Below are 16,647 nucleotides of genomic sequence, written 5' to 3'. Positions count from 1 at the left end.
GTCTGACTCTTCGCGACCCCTATCGACACTATGGACTGACCCAGGCAGAGGTTCCTGTTTTAGTCTATGTGTTGGTTGGTCTTGTTAGGATTAAATTATAAAATTATGTCTTTTCTTATTCTATATTCTGATTGTGTAAAATGGCTATCTGTATTAACCCGTGTATGGTATTGTACACAGTTGTATAAGGTAGAGAAAACACACTAGAAAAAGAGGAAATATTAAATAAGACTGTGAACTTTGGGATCAGATGGTCCAGAATGAATGTTCTATTTAGTAGCTGTATCATACTGGGCACCTTATTAAACTATGTTAAGTCCTGGTTTCCCCGTTTATAAAAACAAGAAAAACAGTATCTACCAAATAGAAACATTAGGTGGATAAATGCCTAATACATATTAAGAAAAAGGTGTCTATCTCTCCATTCATCCATTCAAAAGTAATTCAAGTTTTTAACTACCCAGTGTTAAAAATTTGAATTACTTTTAATGGAAATCACACAAAGGGAAATAGAATCCTATATTTGGATTGTTAAGATTTGCTATTGTTGTTGCCTGAAAGCTTTAGTTGTGTCCAACTCTTTGTGACCCTATGGACTGTAGCCTGCCAGGCTTCTCTGTCACTGGGATTGTAGCCTGGTGGGCTGCCGTCTATGGGGTCGCACAGAGTCGGACACGACTGAAGCGACTTAGCAGCAGCAGCAGGCAAGAACAGTGGAGTCAGTTGCCATTTTCTCTTCCAGGGGATCTTCCCAACCCAGGGATTGAACCCACATCTCCTGCATTGGCAGATACTTTTACTGCTGAGCCACCTGAAAATGAAATCTCCATCTTTAAAATATTCTGTTCTTTTCACTCTAGTTTAATCCCACACATTCCTGCATAAGTACACAGGTTTTTCTCTCTCTTCCAAGAAAATGGTTTTTGGAAAGGAAAATTTTTTCTCTCTACCCAATTTTAGATCCAGTACCTGGGGTGTATGAACTAAACTGACAACAGATTAACACAGGGGAAAATTATATAAATTTAATTGATGCTTTTAATTTTGCATGAATGGGGTTACACAAAAAAAGAAGTGAAAGCCCAATGAAGCAGTTAGACTCAGAAGCTTATATATCATTTTAACAAAGGGTGACCAGAGAAAAAAAAGGGTGAACTTCTGGGGCAGAAAATTGTAGGAAGGCAAATACATGAAGTAACCAATGGAACTCATATAAGATATATTACCTGTATAAACTATATGTAAGGGTTATTTTAATAAGGTTTGTTTGTGTAGATTCATCTTCAAGTTGGCTTTTCATCTTTAGAGCCATAAATCTCCTGGGGAGGATATTTATGGCAGTCTCCATTTCTCAAAAGTTTCTGCTTTTAGTCAGATAAAGGGAGCTCCAAGAAGTTTTCTTTCTTCATCTGACTGACTCTTAATTGCCATCAGCTCAAAATAATCCATAGGCCAAAGTCTAGGCATATGTCGAGGTGGTATATTCTAATCCTTTTCATATTCATTCATTCTTAAAAAAAATATTGGAGTATAGTTGATTTACAATGTTGTATTCATTTACTTTTAATTCTTCTCTCAAAGTGTGATTGTGGTCCCAGGACACAAAGATGAATAAGATACAAATCATAGTCTCAAGGAGCTCACAGTCTTAATGGGAAAGCAAATACAAACAAATTACTTCAATATAATATAGTGAATGTTGGAATTGAGTTGTTCAGAGACTACTGTGGGAACCCAAGTAGAGACAGAGACTTAATCCAATATATGTAGGGTGGTGGTGGTGAAGCATGGCTTCCCCAAAGAAATAACGCCTTTAGCGACTAGGCTGAAAACATTCATGGGAGAAAGTATTCCAGGCAAAGTTATAATATGTGCACCAAGGGAAGAGGAGGTTCAGTTCATGTGCTGTGCTGTGCTAAGTCACTTCAGTTGTGTCTGACTCTGTGCAACCCTATGGACTGTAGCCCGCCAGGCTCCTCTGTCCATGGGATGCTCCAGGCAAGAATACTGGAGTGGGTTGACATGCCCACCTCTCCTTCACAGGATATTCCCAACCCAGGGATCGAACCTATGTCTCCTGCATTGACAGATGGGTTCTTTACCGTCTAGCTTTACCTGGGAAGCCCGGTTCAGTACGTGCAACTTATTAACTACAGCTAGAACTCAGACCTGTGGAGAATCAGCCAGAAACTAGATATACAGGCAAGAGCTATGAAGATCTCCTGCTAAAGACTGAATTCTACCCTGTAAGTCAGTGGCTTCCAAAGTCACTTGGCACAAGGAGATATGCAAAATGATCTATTTAGGCAAAAATATTAGAACTTTTTTTTTTAATTTCTTCTACTTTGGGATGTGTAGTATTATGTACAAATTTAGGTAGTAATACATATAACATAATTTATATCTAAGTAAATAGACATGACTTGGGAGTGTATGTCCTCCTCCCTTCCCCATGGGATTGTATGACCAGAGAAGTTTGGAGACTATTGCCCATTAAAGGGTGTTTTGCACAGGAGTTAAACAGTTAGATTTGTGCTTGAAACAACGCTAAGGTCAGGAGGGGACAAAATTAAAAGTAATTAGTTAGAAGAATTAAGATTGTTGCCAATAGCGTGGGTTTGAATTGATGTTGGTCTCAACTAAGGTTGTAGCAGTGGGATACAGAGGAGGACCGAGGCAAGATCTTTTTTAAAATTTTATTCATTTATTTATTTTGGCCCTGCTGAGCACAGCTTGTGGATCTTATTTCCCCAACCAAGTATTGAACTCGGGCCAAGGCAGTGAAAATGTTCTAACCACTAGACTGCTAGAGAACTCCCAAGGCAAGATCTTTTTAAGACACACTGATTTCAGGCTTTCCTGGTGGCTCAGTAGTAAAGAATGTGCTTACCAATGCAGGAGACACAAGTTTGATCCCTGGTCTGGGAAGATGCCACATGCCATAGAGCAACTAAGCCCGTGTGCCACAACTATTGAGCCTGTGCTCCAGAGCCCAGCAGCCACAACTACTGAGCCTGTGTCCTGCAACTACTGAAGCCTGTGTGCCCTGGAGACTGTGCTCCACATGAGAAGCCACCACAAAAAGTAGCCTGGGTACAGTAACTAGAGAGTAGCTCCTTCTGGCCACAACTAGAGAAAAGCCCTCGCAGCAATGAAGACCCAGCACAGCCAAAAATAAATAAATACATAAAATTTAAAAAAAAAGGACACTGAATGCATTTGAATAAGAGATGATGAAGGACAAAGAAACTATTGGGGAGGAATAACTTTTCCTCTATCCTCTTATGAAACGTTGGGCTGGAAGAATCACAAGCAGGAATCAAGATTGCCGGAAGAAATATCAATAACCTCAGATATGCAGGTGACACCACTCTTATGGCAGAAAGTGAAGAACTAAAGAGCCTCTTGATGAAAGTGAAAGAGGAGAGTGAAAAAGTTGGCTTAAAACTCAACAGATCTTGGCATCCAGTCCTATCACTTCTTGGGAAATAGATGGGGAAACAGTGAAACACTGGCTGACTTTATTTTCTTGGGCTCCAAAATTACTGCAGATGGTGACTTCAGCCATGAAATTAAAAGATGCTTACTCCTTGGCAGGAAAGTTATGACCAACCTAGACAGCATAGTAAAAAGCAGAGACGTTACTTTGCCAACAAAGGTCTGTCTAGTCACGGCTATGGTTTTTCCAGTAGTCACAGATGGATGTGAGAGTTGGACTATAAAGAAAGTTGAGCGCCAAAGAATTGATGCTTTTGAACTGTGGTGTTGGAGAAGACTCTTGAGAGTCCCTTGGACTGCAATGAGATCCAACCCGTCCATCCCAAAGGAGATCAGTCCTGGGCGTTCATTGGTAGGACTGATGAAGCTGAAACTCCAATACTTTGGCCACCTGATGCGAAGAACTGACTCATTTGAAAAGACCCTGATGCTGGGAAAGATTGAAGGCAGGAGAAGGGGACAACAGAGGATAAGATGGTTGGATGGCATCACGGACTCAATGGACATGAGTTTGGGTAAACTCTGGGAGTTGGTGAGGGACAGGGAGGCCTGGTGTGCTGCAGTCCATGGGGTTGCAGAGTCGGACACGACTGAGTGACTGAATTGAACTGAATTTATGTTCTTAATTGAGACTGTGCAGATTAAACTAACAAAAGACAGATTATTAGGAGAAAAGACATACAATTTTCACTTATATTTATGTGAGTTCCCAGAAAAGTGAAACACAAAGAGTTAGACTCCGGGCTTAGGTACCGTTCTAACAGAGGAAAGGGAGCTTGGGTTTCCAGGGATGACAAACTTTTGGGGAAACTAATGGGAGATAAGGATTATTTTAGTAAGATCTGTTTATGTAAACCTATCTGGGTGTTTTCTCTCCATCTCTGGAGATGAGACATTTCTTGATGCTGGGGTTGAGGGTTGGGGTAGACACTTTCACAAAAAGAAATCCATGCTCTGCTTTTAGGCAGTTAAGCAGATTTCTAGAGAACTCTTTCTGAATCTGTTGATTCTTAATTGCCTTCCTGGTGGCTCAGACAGTAAAGAATCTGCCTGTAATGCAGGAGACCCAGGTTCAATCCTTGAGTCAGGGAAGATCATCTGGAAAAGGGAATGGCAACCCACTCCAGCATTGTTGCCTGGAAAATCCCATGGACAGAGGAGCCTGGTGGGTTACAGTCCATGGAGTCATAAAGAGTCAGACAAGATTGAGCGACTAACACTTTCACTTTCGGAACAATCCTTAGGATAAACTAGCACATTTCGGTGTGGCCTATGTGGTCTCCTTTAGCATCATTAACTGATAGAATAAAAACAGAAAAAGAAACAGGTGGGATTGGAGGCCAATATTAAGTTCAATTTTGGACATTTTAGGTTTGAAGTGTATGTGGTGTATTTCATCACAATTATCTCACAGCAAAGACTTAGAATTGTAAGTCAGGAATTAAAGAACTGAGATCAATTAGATGACATAGGGTTAGTTTTCTCACCATTTACTTACCCATTAGTTTCCCCAAAGAATACTGAGGATGTTTATTCTACTGGGCGATAGAAGTGAAACCAGAATTAGAGATATTTACACACTTCTGTCTTTATTGTTTACAGTAGTGGAGAGCACAATTTCTTTTTTCTTCTCTCAGTCTTATTGGGGTATAATTGACAAAATTGTAAGAAATGTAAAACCTAAACTGAGGTGATTTGACATTTCCCCTTTCTTTTTTATCTTCCTTTTTTCTTAGCAGGATACATAATGTTGGAGTAAAAGGTTCCTGGTGCACTGGTTTCGTACCAGTGGGAGGGCAAAGAAAGGGTCGTTGAAGCCGTATTTATTCAAATTGCAAAGCCATTCAGATGATAGTGTTCATTGTTAGCAAAATGATTTGGTAATAGCTAACACTCAAAGAGCATAAACTATGAACACTGTGTTAAGTGCTTTTATTTAAATCACCTCAATTACTATTCACAAAACCCTAGAAAAAAGTACTGCTATTATCACAATTTTCAAGAATAAAAAGCTGTGACGTCTGAATAGCTAGTAAATACTGGAACTAGAATTTGGATTTATGTAGGCTACCTCATGCGAAGAGTTGACTCATTGGAAAAGACTCTGCTGCTGGGAGGGATTGGGGGCAGGAGGAGAAGGGGACGACAGAGGATGAGATGGCTGGATGGCATCACTGACTCGATGGACGTGAGTCTGGGTGAGCTCCGGGAGTTGGTGATGGACAGGGAGGCCTGGCGTGCTGTGATTCATGGGATTGCAATGAGTCGGACACGACTGAGCGACTGAACTGAACTGAGTCTCACTTCAGAGATTCTACAGTGTTTTCGGTTTCCCATTGTAGCTTCCAAACCAGTTCTCTTCCAAGAACTTTGACCCTGTTGGGCTTGCTTCTTCTGTCTACACCTCCTGCTAGGGTAACTCTTCAGAACCACTTTCTGATGTCCTTGTCTGTCCCCATTCACTCACTCAAGGTTTGGCTCTTTTGTCAGTTTTCTTTGCAACCTGTACTCCTATCAATCTGTTAACCCTATCCATACTCACATATAAACCTCATTTCCCTTTAATTTCCCTCCAAATCCAATATAGATCCTACGATCCTTCATTATAATTGTTCTTTTGCAAACACCCACAATACCTGTAGTTGTCTCTCTGCCATTACCCTCTTGGGGAAAAAAAAAAGGCAAGCTGATTAAATCCAACTGTCCATCTATTCTGGGGATATTGGCAAATGTAGGCTGGATGGTTTTAAACTTACGACCACATGGTGCTGGAGAAGACTCTTGAGAGTTCCTCGGACAGCAAGGAGATCAAACCAGTCAATCCTAAAGGAAATCAACCCTGAATATTTATAGGAAGGACTGATGCTGAAGCTCCAATACTTTGGCCATCTGATTTGAAGAACCGACTCATTGGAAAAGCCCCTTCTTCTATCAAAGGCACTCTTCCCATTTGTACTTGAAATTTTTTGACTGTGCCATACAGTATATGAGATCCCAGTTCCCTGAGCAGGGATTGAACCTGTGCCCCCTGCAGTTGTAGCTTGCAGTCTTAACCACTGGACCACCAGGGAAGTCCCTCCACGTGTACTTTAGATGCTATTCCTTTCCATCACAATGATTTTCCTCCTTTGCTATCTTTTTTTTCTCCCTCTTGCAACCCCAGTATTTCCCTATTAGATCATTCCCATTAATAAACATTCTCTGTATTTTTCATTAAAAAATACAAAAACATAAAAGATACACAAACAAAATCCTCCCTGACTTCACATTCTCCATAGTTCATTTTCTACTGATCTTCAGAGTAAAATGCCTCAAATACTTGTCTTCAATTTTTTCATCTCCAATTTCAGTCATTTCAGTCGCTCAGTTGTGTCCCACTCTTTGTGACCAAATTTAGTCAACTATTCCAATCCACGCCCACTACTTCACTGATCTGATTCCGAAAAACTCAAGTGTTGAGCCCCACAGTGTCAATCCAATGGGTTCCTTCCTGCCTGATGTTACCTGTTCTCGCAGTAACATTTGAGACAGTTAGCCACTTCTTTTCTAGGCTTTTACAAAGCTATTCATTCCAGCTTTCCCCTCTCCGCACTGTCTTTTTAGGAACTTAACCTCTATATTTGGAAGTTTTTCAGGGCTTAGTCCTGGACCCTCTTCTCTTACCACATTTTCTTTGATCTTATTTTTTCTTTTGACTTTATGTATGTGTGCTTTTATTGGCCACACAGCACAGCATGCAGGATCTAAGTTCCCTGACCAGAGACTGAACTTGGTCGAGAAAGTGCAGTCCTAACTAGACCACCAGGGAATTTCCCTGTTTTTTTCATATGGTATAGTTCTGTCAAGTGAAGCAAGCCAAAGGAGAAGAATGGACATTTTTGAGAATTTTCTGAAATACTTAAATAAACACTTAAAAACTTAATATAATTTAGCTTCAAGAAATAGTGAAGTTTGAGTCATCACAATGCAAAAATGATGGCTTCCTCAGAGCAATGTATTCCCTGAAGGTAAGATTCAATGACATCCCCAAATCAGAGGCCTTTTGGTGGTTTGCTTGACACGCTCCTCTGGAAACAAAACAATTGGCAGCGTTTTCAGTTTATGTAAAAATGTGCATTAAGGGAGTTGCTGCTGCTGCTGCTAAGTCACTTCAGTAGTGTCCGACTCTGTGCGACCCCATAGACGGCAGCCCACCAGGCTCCCCCGTCCCTGGGAATCTCCAAGCAAGAACACCGGAGTGGGTTGCCATTTCCTACTTCAATGCAGGAAAGTGAAAAGTGAAAGTGAAGTCGCTCAGTCGTGTCTGACTCTTTGGGACCCCATGGACTGCAGCCCACCAGGCTTCTCTGTCCACGGGATTTTCCAGGCAAGAGTGCTGGAGTGGGGTGCTATTGCCTTCTCCATTAAGGGAGTGGGATATAGCAAAAAGAGCTTGGTTTTTCGAAGTTAGAGTTCAGTATGATAGTAGAGAATATATTTACTAGTCTTTTGATCTTTAATAAATTAATCTTGTGATTCAGTTTCTATAAAATTCAGCTTACCTACAGGATTATTGTGATTATTAAAATAACAAATGTAAAATAGCAAATGCTCTCTTTTTTGATCCCTGTACTCACACAATTTCTTTTTAACACCTGAATTTTTTTTTAACACCTGATGACAGGCAAAGGATTGAGAAGAAGGATTTACTGATCAACAGCACAGGTGAATCTTCTCAAGGTAATCAGACAAAATACAAAAAACTTCAAGGAGAACTTGGTGGCTTGGTGTTTTAGGACAGTTCTCTCATAATGGCTCATCAATGATACAAAAGCAGTATTTGTCTGTCTGTCTTTTTTACTGTCCTTTAAAGGGTGGGCCTATCAGTAGGGTGTTTTTTTTTTTTTTAAGTACAAGAAGCATCAACACTCCGTTTGGAAGAGTAACTTATGTGCTAAGAATAAATGGTTTAAGTGTAAGCAATCCGTGTCCACCAACAGATGAATGGATAAAGATGATGTCACACATACACACTCAAGCATAAAAAAGAAGGAAACTTTGCCATTTGCAACAACACGATGAACTTGAAGCATTTTGTGCTTAGTGAAGGAAGTCAGACAGAAGTACAAATACTGTAGATTATCACTCACGTATGGTATCTAAAAAAGAAAAGAAACAAGTAAATATAAAAGAAACAGACTCAGATACAGAGAACAAATCCATGGTTACCAATAGAGAGCTGGCAGGGGAAGGGGAAACAGAGGTAGAGGTTAAGAGGTATAAATTTTATGTACAATAAATAAGTTACAAGGATATATTATACAGCTCAGGGAATATAGCCAATATTGTGAATCACTATAAATAAAAATTGTGAACCTATGTTGTACACCTGAATCTTATATAAGATTGTAAATCAAATACACAATTTGAAAAAAGAAAGATAAGTAAAAACAGTAAATGAGACAAATGTACAAAAGCTGAACACAAATGAACTTGGACATGCGTCAAGGATTTGAGGTGGCTAGTAGCTTATTTTGTGGGCGGAGCACCGCACATGAAAACAAGAATGAACACCAGTTTTCCACCTTTGTTCCTTTGGCTCCTGACCAGCCAAAGCCTGCAGTACTTAACACCCAGACAGATTCTGTTGACAAACCTCACACTTTTTCGATAAAAATCAGAGGTCTGATGCACGAATTCATCAATTTAAGAGAAAATAAGTTTAGATAAGCTGAACGATTTTTTAAAAATTGAGTTGGTTCCACATTTAGAAGAAATGGCAAGACTGTCCAATTTTTTTTTAATTTTATTTAATTTTTAAACTTTACATATTTGTATTAGTTTTGCCAAATATCAAAATGAATCCACCACAGGTATACATGTGTTCCCCATCCTGAACCCTCCTCCCTTCTCCCTCCCCATACCATCCCTCTGGGTCGTTGTCCAATTTTTTAACCTGGTGATTTCATTCAGTAATTCGCGGAGACGATGCTATTGTGAAAAACTTGCTGGCTACAAGAGGGTACTTTCTAAGATCTGTAAGAGAAAAGCCTTGATCCTTCTTCAGCCGTGGGGTACTTACAGATTGAACTTACAGCTGAAGCTGCTTCTGAAAGTTCCCCTACGGGACTTTCTTAAATCTAGATCCGTCCCTTACCAACCTGTACCTTCCTCACAGTACATATTCTTAGCTTCTCCAGCTTTCAGCTTCCTAAATCCTCAACATCCCACGAATTAGTCCAATCAAACTCTCCCTTCTTAGACTCCTCCTTATATACACTCCAGGAAAAGCCTCTGAGAAACACGTGGCTAAATTTGTCCTTAATGCCGCTCCGTAATTCGCCTACTCCTCCACCGCCCTTCCTCACCTCCTGTTAGCTCCGCCCCTCCCCATTCTCGCTTTCCCCCTCCGGTCTCCCTCCCCCAGCGCCTGCGCTTGCGCACCTCCAATTCAGGCGCTTTCCCTTTCCTGGCGACCAATCCACTTCCTGCCTCCGGGCCTCTGAATACTCCTCCCCTCCGCTGAGGCCCTGGCTGGAGGTGCAGGTTATGGCTGCCCTGCGAATTGCCTGTCTGAAAAATTAGCTCCTCCCCTTTAGTTGGGCAGCTTGAAGCCGCCGCTGTGTGTGTGGCACCTATCTGAGCATTCACTCGCGATCCTTCGCCCCGGAGCTAAGCTAAGAGCGAGGGAATGCCGGCGGAAGGGAAGCCCGGACTGTTTTCGACCTGGCAATAGTGCGGACAGCTGCTTCCTTTCCGCCGTCCTCCGCCCCGCCCCCACTCTCAGCCTGGCCGCGCTGGTGAGTGGCGGACGGGAGGGCCGGCGGGCGGAGGGAGGAGGGGGAGGTGAGGGAAGGCGGGTCCTCGGCTGCGAGCTAGGTGGGGGGAGGGGAGGGGAGAGCCCGAGCGCTGGAGTTGGTGCTGGGAAACCCGGGGCTAATGTTGACAACAGGCTCGAGGTAAGTCCCGGGGAACCTCCTTTCCCTCCGCTCCAACGACCAGGAGGGAGCGGGGTTGGGAGGCACCGGCCTGGACTCCTACTCCCCCGGGGACCCGTGAGGCTACTCGGCACCCCAGCGCTCCGGGAACGGCGAGCAGGAGACGGACCGCGGGTCCGGCGTCGTTCTCCTCAGACCCCTTTCCTCAGGAGGCTCCCTTCAACGCGGGAGGGAGGCAGGAGAGGCTGTCGAGGGGGTGCCTGCCTCATATGCCCGGGGTGGGCCTCGGGGCCGGAGGCGGGGAGCCCGCCGTGGCGGGGTGAAGAGGTTTGGGGTGTGGAGGAGAGCGAGGGGAGGCTGGGGAGAGCTCTTTGGGAGCCGGGAGGGAAGCGAGGGCGAGGAAATGGGGAGGGTGGGTGTGTGTGTGGGAGGATGTGGAGCCGAGAGACCGGCCGGAGCGTGTCGGGCTCCGGCGGTGAGGGAGTGTGGGGTGCGAAGTTAGGGCTGGGGCAGGGACGGTCCGCGAAGGTGACCGTGGACCCGGGTGGGAAGGGGAGTTGTGGCGAGGAAGCCAGAGGAGCTGAGGCGTGTGGAGCGAGAGCAGGGGGTTGTGGGAGAAGAGGGTGCAGGGGACGGGGTTCGGTGGATCGCAGAGTGGTGGGCAGGCATTCCTGGGTGGACTTCGTTTTAGTCCCATGGGCTGAGAATTCTTCACTTTGCCTTCATCCCGGGCTTCCCGGTCCTCCTGTTGAACTAAAGAGGCGATCGCGGGGTGTTTGGTTGGCGGAGCAGAGCCAGCTTATAAGTTTGAGGGGACAGTCTGGACCGGACCGTCGGGTCTCTTGCTCTTTTAGGACTTGCACGCAGTGATGCATCAGACCTGAGGAAAACTCTCCCTCACTTTTCCCCTTTAGCAGAGTTATTAAGTGTTTAGAAGAACTGTACGACTCATGAAAAAAACCATTTTTGAACTCTGGTGGAATTTGTAAAAACTTTGAGTCCTTTTTCCTGAGAACGTTCTTTAAAGTCAGAGACTGGGAGGTAATGCCCTTGTGCTGTTCTGCCCTTAGACCATTTTAAATGAATAACCCAGAATGTAAAGATTAAATATCATTCTTTCACTCTGGAGCATTTTCAGAGCAGTCTCATTGTGATTTCATACATAACCCATATGGTACTTTGCGGATAAATAGCTTTAAAGGGAAACACCCCTTTCTCTGCACTCTCCCAACGGACCATTGAAAGTACCTGTTTTATTAGTAAAGTAGTTTTACTTTTTTCTGGAAGTTCAGGGTATATTTAGAAAACCAAATAAAATATACAGCCCAAGGGCCAGGACACTATTTTGGGAGCCAGAAAGGTGGTTTTAAAGCATGGCTTCCTTTTTAATAACTGTGTGAATGTAATTATACTGGCTTGTGGGAGCTAATCATATTCCAATTAAAAGATCACTAATTTTTATCTTACAGACTCTATTTAAAAGTTCTAGTTTTTATTTGGAAGACTTGAGGTAAAATATTAAAGCATGAGTTTATTAAAATGTGAAATGGCATTTCACAATATAATTTAATGCTCAGTTTCACATTTGAAATTTGATGTGATACAAATACATACTTAATCTGAATTCTATAGCTTGTATTTTTTACTTGGCTTTTAAAAAATATTTATTTATTTGGTTTCACCAGGTCTTAGTTGGGACATGCAGGATCTTTAACTGCACCATGTGGGATCTTTAGGGATCTTTAGTTGCAACATGTGGAATCTAGTTCCCTGACTAGGGATCCAACCCTAGCCCCCAGAGTCTTAGCCACTGGATCACCAGGGAAGTCCCTACTTGACTTTTTAAGTCCTAGGTTATATAGGGGGAAAGAGCACTGGACACAGAGTCTCAACCCAGTTATTAAGCTAGTTGTGTAATCTTGGGCAGTTCACTCAGTGTAAAAATTGAGAATTGGAGTAGTTAAAATCTAGTACTCCTAACTCTAAACAATTCTTATTTTAGGCTTAACTCTTCAGTTTTCTCTGTGAAAGAGAATAAGCATTTGTTGAATGGCTCTCATGCTCTCTTCTAGACTTACAGAAGTTTAAGACGTCTGTAAGAGAGGTGGCAGTATCTCCATCTTACTGATGAATAGACTCAGAGAAGTTACATTGCCCTGTTTCCATAGCTAGCAGGTTGTAGAGTTTGCAAAGTTATAAGTCTGACTGACTTTAAAGTTCATATTATTTTCTCATAGTGCATTGCTACCTTTACATGAACCTTAAAATTTTCATCATATTTTTGTTCATTTAAATTTAGTTCCAGGTGTACTTTGGGTATATGTTTGTAATATAAGGATGAAATGGTTCAAAGAAGATACCACTGCCAAGACTTGAGGGTCTAGTTGAGAACCTATGCTCTAGAGCAGAATCTAATTCATGAAAGACTTCTGCAGTTTGATATAGAAGACGTTTAAAAGTCTAATATATGAGTACTGTGGAAAATCACAAAAATTTGAGGGACTGTTGTGCTGATAAATGATGATCCTTTATAAATTTGTCAGATTCCAAGTACGTTCCTTAATGTTTTAACAGAGCTTAGTGTCTAATTTTGTCTTCATAAATGAGATATTATAAATTTTGGTACCATTCTTTTTTATATTCTGAGAACTGTTCCTTCCCGTATTAGCTGAAGTGTTGCTTGTTGCAGCTTCACATCAGAAAGAACAAAATCTGTATAAAACTTTTTTTTTTTTGCATATAATTATAGATATCCCTAAGTAAGTTTATCTGATTACCTAGGAATTACCTGTCCCCATATCTTTTAGCTAGAATAGGCCAAAAGTTAAAACATAATGTAGAAACTGCTTAACCATCATCAGGGACTCCTTCTACTCTGAGAGATGTAATTCTGATTTGTGTAGTCAGTATCTCTTGTCACGTTTTCTAGCTGCATCCTCTTCAGGATTCTTAATAACTTTGGTTAAGCTCTGTCACTAGCTGTAGAAGCCTTGGTCAAGTTACTTGGTCAGGTCTCTTTTTACTCATTTATTAAATAGGGAAAATAATACTTACCTCATGAAGATTTTATTATTAAATGAAATAATGTATGTAAAATGTTTACTTTGTGAGAAGTAGCTAGTAGCTATTAGTATTCGCTCTTGAAAGTTTGCTTGCGTTAGGGCAGTCAGTTTAGGACAGTGGTGGGTATTGAAACTGTGTGAGAAGTTGATACTAAATTTCCCAGGTAATATAAATATTAACACTGTCTTGCCACATAAATAAGTAGTTATGCTCTTATGTATTTTAATGATTGTTTAAACAGGATTAACAGCCCTTTTTTGTTCAAGTTCCACAAATAGGGTTATCTGAAGCCTTTGGGTGTCATTGTCCAAAAAATGCATAGAACATGGAGGTGGAGGAGAATAAGAATAAAACAGAAAAGGGGAAGGAAGAGGTGGCTGAGATAAGATACAGACTATGACATGTGCCTCCAAAAATCACTGAAAGTGCTTCAGTTGGCTTAGATTGTCTTTCTGTGGTAATATTTTATTAGAGGGCTGAAATAAATGCTTTGTGTTTATAAAATATTTATTACTGCAAATGTTTTGTTTGCTAACATAGTTTTTATTGATGTAATTTAAAACATATATTGAAAATACTTGAGTACTGTGTTTTAGCTTAAAATAAAAAAACCCTCAGTAGTTTAAGTAATTCTGTACTTCTTAAATGAAAAGTATTTTGATTTTCTTGTGTACAACTTTCAAATGATTTAGAAGTTAAAACGAAGTATTGTCCATAAAAGAAATGACATGAGAACACTAAGCTCTAAGTAGACACGTATTTTTAGAAAAGGAAATCATGAATTTTGGTGGAGAATACATTTTTTGTTCCAGAGTTTATTCCAGTTAACTATATGGAGGCTGTACTATAGACCAGTGCTCTCCAATAGAACTTTCTATAATGATGAAAATGCTCTATATCTGCACTGTTTGATGTTGTACCCACTAGTGGCATGTGGAGTTGAGCAGTTGGATTATGGATAGTGATGGAGAACTGAATTTCAGATTCTGTTTAATTAATTTACAGTGTAAGTAGCCATGTGTGGCTAGTGTGGTGGTTTTCAGCTGGTAGTGATTTTGCCCCCAGGGGAAATTTGGTGATGTCTGAGTAATTTTTGTTTTTTAAAACTGGGGCAATACTGGCATCTACTGTGTAGAAGCAGGGATGCTTCGCTTACAGTTTGTGCAGTGCACACGGTAGCCTTTCCTCCTCCCACCAGAGAACTCTTGCCCACGATGTCAGTACTCTTGAGGCTGGGAAACTCTGGGCTGGTGGCTCTTGTATTGGCAAGTATAGAACAGAATATTTAATTTAGGTATTATTTATAGTAATCATTATGTTTATAGACTAATTTTGACTACTAATAAAGAGATGAAAGGTCTAGTCTAGTTTGGGATAGTTAGCAGTTTTTGTGTTTGATACAGTTAGAGCAATGAGATGAAATTTATTAGTCTTGTCTATTTTATTAGTTGCTTCGTAGAAGGTAAGAGCTCATTTATGGTCCCACTTAAATACTTGTAATTGAATATTGTATGATGTAGTGTCACCAGCATTTCTTAGTGGTTATGAAGTATGGTGGGTGAAACTGGTTGAAAATGTTCTCAGATAGTACTGAAGTATTTATGATTAAATGATATGTCATTTAATATCACCTGTGAAGTTGATAGTGGTTGAATGTAATGGGTACATGGAGGTTCCTTATATTGTGCTCTCTACTTCTTGTAGAGACTATTTTCTGACTAAAAAGTAGAAAGAAAGTGCTTAGACATAAGCATAACTAATAATGATAGAATATAGGATATGATCAGTGATTTATTTTATCACTGAAATAGTATTTGTTTTGTATGCATTTTATTTAATCTCTCACAGTTGCCAAGTTGCATTAATATGTTCCACTTAACAAAGTAGTGTCACATTAGTTAAAAAAAAAAGTCACTGCAATTATAGTGCTGACATTCTTTTACTCTTACAGATTGTCTTGGGTAACATAATGCCAGCTGAGCGTAAAAAGCCAGCAAGTATGGAAGAAAAAGAATCTTCACTAAACAGCAAGGAAAAAGACTGCAGTGAAAGGCGGCCAGTGAGCAGCAGGGAGAAACCAAAAGAGGAGATCAAGCTTACTGCCAAGAAGGAGGTCATTAAGGTCCCTGAAGATAAGAAGAAGAAACTGGAAGAAGATAAAAGAAAAAAAGAAGACAAGGAACGCAAGAAAAAAGAAGAAGAAAAGGTGAAGGCAGAGGAGGAATTAAAGAAAAAAGAGGAAGAAGAAAAAAAGAAACATGAAGAAGAAGAGAGAAAGAAGCAAGAAGAACAGGTGAAACGTCAGCAGGAAGAAGAGGCTGCCCAGTTGAAGTAAGAACATTTATTCTAACTGTTAATGTATAGAAATAGGAAGATTGGAATGTTTTGGAAAAACAGTGATTATTTGAAATAAAATTTGCAAGGTGCAGTTGCTTGAGAGTTGAGAGTATCTCAATTTACTTGTTCTGTTAATTTCACTGACTACAGGCATGATTTCAGTGCTTTAACTCTTGAAATTAAATAATAGTAACCTTCAATAAATATTTTTTTGAGGTGTGGAGCAATTTGAGCTGTTTGTGCTTTTTAGAAAATCTTTTTTTCATGTTATAGTATGTAATCTTTCTAAGTTGAAAATCTTTCTTTTTTGGCCATGCTGTGTGGCTGGCAGGATCTTAGTTCCATGACCAGGGATTGAACCTGGGCCCTGGTGGTGAAAGTCCTAACTATTGGACTGCCAGGGAATTCCCGAAAATCTTCAGTTCTTAATGGCTGCTGTTGAGTTTCTTATATGCCAAACTCTGCAGTTGTATCAGTACCTGTCTTTAAGGCAGTCCTAATGAAGTAAGCTTATTGTTTTGTGAATTAATAAAATGAAGCTTCAAGAGATTAAATGACTTGCCTAAGGTCACAGTAAATAGTTGAGCAGCTGGGATTTGAACCTGGGTTAGGCTGACCTTAAAACCATTGTCTTTAAGTACAATTCCAAAATGCTTCCCTTTTTTATCTTTATGAAAATCTATTTGTAACCTTGTAAATCTGTGCAAGTGATATAATGAACTGGTGAAAAACGAGGTAGTCCTCTTAGGAAGACTACCAGGATGTAGCAGAAATGACAGTTGATGAACAGTGCGTGAGACCTAATCCAGTAGTGCATGGGCTCTTCCCTTTG

The 16,647-nt window shown here is 40.8% G+C and overlaps 1 protein-coding gene across 2 annotated transcripts in view; it reads left to right on the top strand.

Annotated features, from left to right (window-relative positions):
- Positions 1 to 9,788: 9,788 nt before the first annotated feature.
- Positions 9,789 to 16,647, top strand: part of UPF2 (UPF2 regulator of nonsense mediated mRNA decay) — a 96,272-nt gene continuing 89,413 nt past the window's right edge. Inside the window, exons 1-2 of one of the 2 annotated variants that reach the window (XM_086334921.1) lie at positions 9,789 to 10,277; positions 15,430 to 15,809. In XM_086334921.1, the coding sequence (XP_086191047.1) occupies positions 15,448 to 15,809 (362 nt within the window). In that variant the 5' untranslated portion in view covers positions 9,789 to 10,277; positions 15,430 to 15,447. Of the gene's footprint in view, positions 10,278 to 10,349; positions 10,437 to 15,429; positions 15,810 to 16,647 lie in introns of those variants that run through there. The other variant, XM_086334920.1, reaches the window with a different exon arrangement.

This window comes from Bos grunniens, chromosome 13, assembly GCF_055505025.1.
Source record: "Bos grunniens cultivar Pamir isolate PY7600 chromosome 13, Bosgru_T2T1.0, whole genome shotgun sequence".
In the NCBI taxonomy this organism is placed as follows: Eukaryota; Metazoa; Chordata; class Mammalia; order Artiodactyla; family Bovidae; genus Bos; species Bos grunniens.
Note: the sequence above shows the minus strand (reverse complement) of the source record. Positions and strands in the feature narration are given on the sequence as shown.